Source organism: Aricia agestis, chromosome 5 (assembly GCF_905147365.1).
Source record: "Aricia agestis chromosome 5, ilAriAges1.1, whole genome shotgun sequence".
NCBI lineage: Eukaryota > Metazoa > Arthropoda > Insecta > Lepidoptera > Lycaenidae > Aricia > Aricia agestis.
The window spans coordinates 15798739-15807177 of NC_056410.1; the positions used below are offsets into that span (position 1 = coordinate 15798739).

General features: G+C 37.0%; 1 protein-coding gene and 1 long non-coding RNA gene across 2 annotated transcripts; both read right to left on the bottom strand.

Moving 5' to 3' along the window:
* Positions 1–2691: 2691 nt before the first annotated feature.
* On the bottom strand, positions 2692–3094 carry LOC121726740. The gene is made up of 2 exons (XR_006035574.1): positions 2930–3094; positions 2692–2767 (listed from the first exon to the last, which is right to left on the bottom strand). It is a non-coding gene; the product is annotated as an uncharacterized LOC121726740 (long non-coding RNA).
* Positions 3095–4073: 979 nt separating this feature from the next.
* LOC121727133 (pyruvate kinase-like) lies at positions 4074–7333 on the bottom strand. Its single transcript, XM_042114811.1, has 8 exons — positions 7240–7333; positions 6694–6920; positions 6487–6616; positions 6287–6396; positions 5727–5870; positions 5401–5511; positions 4995–5240; positions 4074–4331 (listed from the first exon to the last, which is right to left on the bottom strand). The coding sequence occupies exons 1-8, from the start codon at positions 7331–7333 to the stop codon at positions 4074–4076; spliced, it is 1320 nt and encodes a 439-aa protein (XP_041970745.1).
* Between the last annotated feature and the right edge of the window lie 1106 nt (positions 7334–8439).

The window sequence follows — 8439 nt, forward strand, 5'->3', positions numbered from 1 at the left end:
TTATTTAGATTTTTCGCACCAAGGATAATTGAAATAATACTATAAATTTTAATTAATTGTAGTCCACGCCATGGACACTTATATATATATATATATATATATATATAGATGAAATTTTTTTTTCACTTTTGTATGGGCAATGGCCCGAGCGTCACGAGTTTCCCCATACAAAAGTGAAAAAATTTTTTGGTATTTCAGCGCTGTTACTTTCACAGTGAACTCGCTACAAGGAACACGTACACACCCTAAAGTATTATCAATTATTTTTGTTACACCCTGTATAAAAATGGATTTTCAAATGTGTTAGTCGCGCTAAAACTCGAAAACGGCTGAACGGATTGGGCTAATTTTAGTCTTAAAATATTCGTAGAAGTCCAGGGAAGGTTTTAAAGTGACACGAAGTTCACCGGGACAGCTAGTACTTAATAGAATAGACTATAATACATACATATAATAAATAAATATATATTTATTGTTTTATAAATTACATAATAATAAGATTAATGTTTTGAACGGTGAGGTCCCAGTCGGTGTGGCGGCCAGTTGATCCGACATTTTACGATTTCCTTAGATTTTATGCTGCTCCACCCTTTGCCTTTAGATGTTGTGACATTGGCTTGGTGGAGAGGGGTCACTCAAGCTGGGTGGAGTTTCTAGGGTTTTAAAGAGATATCGTTCTGTGTCAAATCTACCCGCTATGTGGCTTAGGGCTTTATCGTTCCTGTCTTTTATAGCCATTTTTATGTTATAATCTTTTATGTGTTCGGTTGACACCTCCGTGGCTCTTTTTATGAAGCTTGCCACAGCGTCTCCATCAGTGTCAGTGTAATAGACACAGGTGTTAGTGTGCCGGGATATAGCTACAACTGCATGAGGAACGCTGTCATAGCTTTCGGGACTTGGTCTGTATGATGATCACCGAAGGACTTGTTAATCCCTGAGCTTCATGGATTGTGAGGACACGAGAGTCCATTCCCGATCCATAGCCTGTATTAGTGAGGGCTGCTTTCTCCTCTTGTGTGTGGACAAGATACAGGGTATTTAGATCGGTTTTAGGTATTCTCGCTCCTGTGTACTTCATTAGCTTTAGGGACCGCACAGTTTCCTTTGATGAATAGATGTTATTATAGACCATGCTTAAGGCGTATGCCTCTCACAATATTAGCACAGTAAACAAATCTTGTGAAAAGCGAACTGTATCCGACAGCTTTGAATTAAATATTGATTCTAATCAAGATACATAACAACGTCTCAATTTTGTAGTGTTAAACCCCCTTACTGTAAAAAATATTTACACAGTGAATAAGCAGAAAAGCGAAACTTTACAATGACATACTACTTTTCTTTTTCCGGCATAATGGAAAAGTCACTTGGCGGATAAAGACATCGGACTCCTAAAAGTAAGTTATATGCTGCGTTTCCATAATGGTAAGGGCTTAGGTTAAGGGCGTTTCGTTATCTTGAATTTAGGTAAAAAGGTCCTAAAAACTAGCTAAAAGCCGAGCTTTGTGAGGGCTCGCATCGTCAAACCTTGGCTGACTGGTGATAGCACACCTACATATAAAAATAAAAAAACCTAACTATGTTAAAGCACAAATCAACAAGCGTGACAGTTTTTGCGTAAAGTGTACCACAAAATGTAAAGGTTGTGGGATATATCCCACAACCTTTACATAAGCGAGCCCCAGTATACTGGGGCTCGCTTCGCTCGCCCTGATAAAAATAAATTTAAATCCCTTATGTCCACTTTCAAAGCGCTCAACTATTTAGTGTTTTCCCAGTCCTTGGCTAATCCTACAGTTATTGTTGATATTGGCGCTGGGGAAATTGAATTCGTCCACAATCCGCAGGATTGCGCTGCGGCCGCGGTCCAAACAATTGAATACAGTTTTACGGACCATTCACTTATATTTCACCCCTATAGAACCTTTATGCCGACTACATAAGAACTATAACTGTGTAAATTTAGGGGTTAAATGATTCTGAACAGACGATATATTGGCGATGCTGAGTCAATTAGATATTGACAATGTTTTGTTGCTACGCTGTCGCCTATATTTGTGTAATGGCTAGTTTGTCAAATATGCGTCGGTTTTAGGGACTATTGATTTGTGTTTATTTTGAACCGTTTGGCAATAGTTATTGAGCATATTTGCTCAACTCCCTGCTAAATATACACTATACAGTCTCAATAGGATGTTCTTTTTCTTCTTTACGCTATGTCAAATCTGCAACAAATTTAATGACTTAAGAAATTGAATTCTTTGAAAAAAAAAACTCAATTGACACAAAATTTTAATCGTAATTAAAATAATTATTATGGTAACCGAGTATTATTTAAACTAACGAAGTCTGGCACGGGACTAACACTAAATAAAATTCATTCAATTCTAAAGAAAAGACGTGGTTTGAATATAAAAGGAGGGTTAAATAAAGAAACTTGATCAAGTTAATTAGCGAGAACGTTGGTACTAATTGCAGTTTTTTCAGTGGTCTTTTGAAGACGAAAGTCAAATAAGTTAGATAATAGTTTGTTACCTGAGAAAATTAAGTTACATCGTTTAAGCCAGCATGCGATTGCTGATAAAAAGCCATTAGATTGTGCTTATTCAACGTTAACTGTCTAGCTTGGATCATATTTTATTGAGAAATATTATATTCAATAGATATTATAATGCCAATACAATGAAATACCATTTTAAAATTTACTTTCGTTGCCAAACTTTAATATCCGTAATCCTTAGTGTCATCGTAAGTTTCCGGACATCTAAAAAATAAAATGTTCATCTAGTTTTCGCTAAAAATATCCAAGGCTTAACTTTGCCTAAGGTTTTATTATTATTATAATGGTATTTCCCTCTTATTTCGTCTTAACCTACGACTCCTACATAGACTCTTTTGAAAAAGTAATACAAAAATATGCTCTTACTCTATTCTCTTCTTTCCCAAAGTGACTTTGTCGATGACAATAGTGTCACAGAAAGAGCTAAATTGACTGTGTCTCTGAAGTGACACGTAGGTGTCATCGTATTCCACCCTATCGTGTTTGATGGCGTAGTCCAGGGCGTAGAAAAGTTGGTCTTCTAGAGTCTCCTTCCAGTTTCTTTGACACTTTCCTAAAACGTGAGATCCTATTTATGTAATAAAAAAATTAAGCATGTTTTTACCATTTAACCGTTAAATAATAAACTTTAACATCAAAGTAAACTTTAATATTTTAACATCAAAGTACTTAATTAATGACACATTGTCCAATTTAATACTCCTAGTATGTTATCAAAAATACGAGTTATTATGGCTCATTAATGTTTATTTTTAGGGAAAACTACAATAAGGGCCGAAAACCGCGTTACGACAACACAACGAAATTGTACTTAAAATATTCTGAACTTATTTCACTTTTTGTGAAATAAGTTCAGAATATTACTTTTCGTGGTACGGTACGGCTATGTGTTTCGGTCCTAAACTTATACAACATTACTCTATCATAATAATAATAATCTTTTGAAATAATCCAATAAATATCCTTAATCCATGTATTATTGCGCATACATATAACGTAATCCGTTACATCCTACACTGAATGCTAATAACTGATATCTGCAGCGTCGTGGGAAAATTCAATTTGTCCCGATTAACTAGCTGTGCCGTAGATTTATCGCTTGATTTATACCGATCGAGGCCAGAATGTACGACACAATATCATGCGTTTGACTAACCACCTAATCGCTCATCAGTCTGCGAGTTTCCTATACTTTGGAGTTTGGATATTGGATTTGTTGTGTATGGAACTAAAAATTTTACCACTAGCATTGAGCTCCTAGTCAACCAAAATCTCTCGCGGAATAGGCCTAATTTTTTTAAACCAATTGACGTGATCGGATCGGTCATACTGTTAGGCTGCGTTTCCACTGAAGCGGAGCGGAGCTTAGCGGTGCCCGAATTGACCAATCGTGCTATTCCAGCGGAATGACAGCGAAGCGAAGCGAAGATTTCGAGCATGGTGATTGGTCAATTCGACACCGCTAAGCTCCTCTCCGCTTTAGTGGAAACGCGGCCACATACTCTGCAATTCACATAAACTGGAAAGAATCAAGAAGATACTTACTAGAGAACAGCAATGGAGTTACACCTCTATAAATATGTAGTCTGCGAGTCGTCCGCACATCAGAGCTGATAGCAATGACTAAACATGGTGGTCGAATCCAGTTCAGAATTCTGACTGTCGCGCCACTGACTGTGGGTAGGATGATCACACGCGAGTTGGTCTGTCTGGCGGCCATGACACATGCTATGACGGCAGCTTCTGCTGCGTTGACTGGTACTTTTACCTTTGAAAGAGGATTAACAATCTCAGACAGGTAAAATGAGATTAGGGCCTCTATAAATAGTCAGTACTCAAGATGCAACTCGGTCTCAAGACAAGGTTCAGGCTCTGTGATTGGTTGGCTGTCAAAATTTGGACCAATCACAGAGCCGAACCGCGTCTTCAGACCGGGCCGCATCTTAAGTACTGACTATTTATACGGGCCTAGGAGTGTTTAGGATTTTAATACCGGGACAATTAAGTTATACGCCTAAATGGACAAAGAGCTACATTTCACCTATGCACCGTGGCGGTGTAACCAGTCGCTGCTTCCTACAAAATGTATACAGGTCTATAAAAATAATAATAACAGAGAGCTGAGGCCGTGTCCGTTTGGTTGCGCTCTATATTCGCATTTCGTTAGAAAAGGATTGGTTGCGCCATTTTAGCGTCTCAGTTAGGCTGCGTTTGAACTGAAGCGGAACGGAGCGGATCGGAGCAGAGCGGAGCTTAGCGGTGCCCGAATTGACCAATCGTGCTATTCCAGCTGAATGACAGCGAAGATTTCGACCATGGTGATTGTGATCGGCACCGCTAAGCTCCGCTCCGTTTCAGTGGAAACGCAACCTTAGTGCTGTCTACTCGCGATATCACTGTGCCAATTGATACTAAGACATAGACAACTTACCTCTTTAATAATCCTCATAAAATGCGAGGAACTCGTTATTAAGGGTTCAACGAAGCAGCTTATTTCGTTTATCGATTTCAATACTTTAACAGTTAAAGTGGTAGAAGGTGCACAGGATTTGAGAATGAAGCCACTGATTCCATCTAGTATTGCATTACATACGTCTGTCGTCTGGGGATACCGAAACTTTCCGAATCTAAGAGCCTCTTCGAAAACTCCACCGCAAATAAATAAAGGCTTGCCGACCTAAACAAAGGAAGTTACATGTGTTAAAAAAGACTACGTCCAAAATAGGGCGTCGAAACGATTTTATCTTAAATATTTTTTTCATGTACGAAAATTGGCAATCAATATAATCCATTCTCATTTAAATTGAGTTACAATATTGGAGAAAATTGAAATTTACCTGGAAACATTTAGCTGCCAGCCATTTCTGAATGTACGGCAATCTGTATCGATATGTCGCTGACACTTCGTACGGTAAAAACTCCCTCGACAATACGATTCCGTCGGATTCCTAAAAAAATATTTATGTATGCTGGAGTAGTACCATTTACCGGTAATATTTTTAGAATACATGTAGCGACAAAGACAAAATTAATATCAAAATTACACTAAGTATATCGTTTGGAATTTAACTCCTATTTGAAAATTCAGGGTGGGTTAGCTGCAGCCTTATTGTACTCTGGAAAAATCTCTACGTAGAGAACCAAAGAGAACCAACTGCTCTACCTTCATAATGTCGTCTATATTCTTAAGTCCTTTCATTGTAGCGATTCCACTTAATATCATCGGCCTCTTTTTGTCTTTTACATATTTTTTTACTTCTTTCACCACTTCTCTGTTTGTAACATAATTTAAAATAATCATGTCTATCTGAAAATGAGTTTTGGTAATACAAACAATTATTATAGTATAATTAATTATCATGCATATTGTATGCATTCCCAAACGAAGCTCGTTGACATAGGCAGAAAGGCAGCTAGCCTGAAGTGGAGTTGGGCAGGGCACGTCTCCCGTATGCACCCGGACAGGTGGGCGCGTCCAGTTTCAGAGTGGCGTAACAGAAGCCGACCTGAGCCGACCCGAAAAGGTGGCGCGACGAACTAGATGCGTCCGATAAAGAGTGGCCACTTGGCCAGCAACATCACAGGATCGTGAACTTTGGAAGGAAAGAGGGTAGGTCTTTGCCCAGCAGTGGGACACTGTAGACTGCTGATAATAATTATTATTATCATGTGCATAATTGATGCTATTTAATCCAAAAGACAAAACATAATGTTATTGTTTACCTCATATTCTATAGCAAAGTCGACAATATCCCAATCCTTTTGCGTAATAAATGGTCTTGAATGGTTTTCAACTCTTGTACAAAAATCACATACGTTTGATAAGAAGCCACCTTTTATAATAACACATTTAATAGATTCTCTGTCTAAAATTTCTGTACATATCGCTAAAATTTCATCTGAGTTTATCGATATTTCAGTACCTATATTGGTGTCTATAGTGAGAAATGGATTATTAACATATATTTTCTTTTCGTTGCATTTATCGTAATATTTATCTTCATTAGTAAGTATAATTTCAGAATCTTCTTTTATTTCTATATATTCTTCTTCCTAAAATTATTTGATATGAACAACTAAATTGTATATAAAACATACAAAAGGTTCTGGTTTTAAGTAAAAGTTATTACACTTTCTAAAAGTCCAGTTTTAACCATAGAATTCTTAAGCGCAACGCAGGTTGCTACTGGCCAGTATTGTACGTCGTATTTACGACAGCATATTTGTGTTGCTTTTTTGAGTCTTTCCAGAATAAAAGACCTTTCTTCTGTAGAAGTTTCTGCTATCTTCAATTTAGCAATGTTCATTCCAGCTTCCAAGAGTTGTTGTAAGTCCACAGATGTTTCGTTATAGTCACCTTAAAAAAGCTGATATCTTATATCTTTAAACGAGCAATTCTTCGAAACGAATTTCGGAATCGGCTGCAACGATTTTCATGAAATTTAGTATATAGAGGGTTTCGGGGGCGATAAATCGATCTAGCTAGGAATCATTTTTAAAAAATGTCATAATTATTATTCGTGTTTTATCGAATACCGAGCAAAGCTCGGTCAAATAGTTAGTAAACAAGTAATTCAAAATATACTTAGATAATAATAATCTTCTTTCTACAATCCTCCAAATCCAATCGAACCTTAAAGATCTGAACGTTGAAAAGCGTTACATTATTTTGTTACCTATTGTGACCATAACAGGACATCTTCTGGACTTGTTGGGTGTTGTAAAGAAGACATTGGGATCACTTAGATCAGTATCAACTAATTGATGCATAATAATATCCTTATTCGCAGGTTTTTATAGATTTTTGTGAAACGTAAAACCAAGAATAAAACAGTGCGTTATAAAGTGACGTTGATATTAAATTGACAAATGGGTAACATATTATTATTCTGCTTTTAATAGACAAAGGCATAATAACAATAAATAGAGTTAGACCTTCGAATAATAAAAACTTAACTGCTACTACTGTAATACTATACAGGCCCTATGTTTCACCATTTCCTGATAAAGTGCCGGATAGGCTATCCACAACTTTTTTGACAGATTCTCCGTACTTTATCTGTCAAGTTAAGTGGTGGATAGCCTATCCGGCACTTATCAGGAAGTGGTAAAACAGGCCCTTACTCTTCGATCACATTACTATACTTATAATATTTATTATTCGTAGAGGACTCGAAAGACCCCGTACCAGAGTAATAGATGAGAGCCCTGTAGAGTACTAACAATTTTCGAAAAATATCACAACTATTATAAATATTTGTATCGTCTGAGGACTGAGCCGCTTATTTTCTCAAATACGTAAGTTATGAGGGAAAAATCCGGAATGACCGAAAGCACAATGGAATCTGGCAACGATTCGCGACGTGTTTGAACAAGTCGCGGCAAGCTAATGGACAAACAAGGGTCGTTGTGGCAATGTTGATTTTTAGTTACCGTGCAAGCGTCCTCCTTGGCCTGTATCTTGCAAGATTTATTTTCGCCCCGGGCGAAAACAAGAAATTTATTTAGGGTTCCTCGTAATGAAGATAAATATTTCTCCAGTGATGGAATATTACGTCATGTTATCCTTGCGTTATTGCTTTATTTGGCATACGCGGTCCCTTGTAAGTTGTACATTGAATATTTTGTATCTCATAGTTTTGGAGCATCCAAAACAATAAATATAAGTAAGTAAGAGCACTAATGGTAGACTCGGAACTAATAGATGACACTTACGACAAAAATACCATAAAAATAAGAATTAGTCTAATTTTTTCTCAACACTATAAATTTTATGAGCTTCTCAAGCTATCTGTTGACGTGAAAAAATATATTAGGGACGCCTTCGGTAACAAAATTTTAAAATGGGATCAGTTTTCGTAAAAAATGTGACCGCG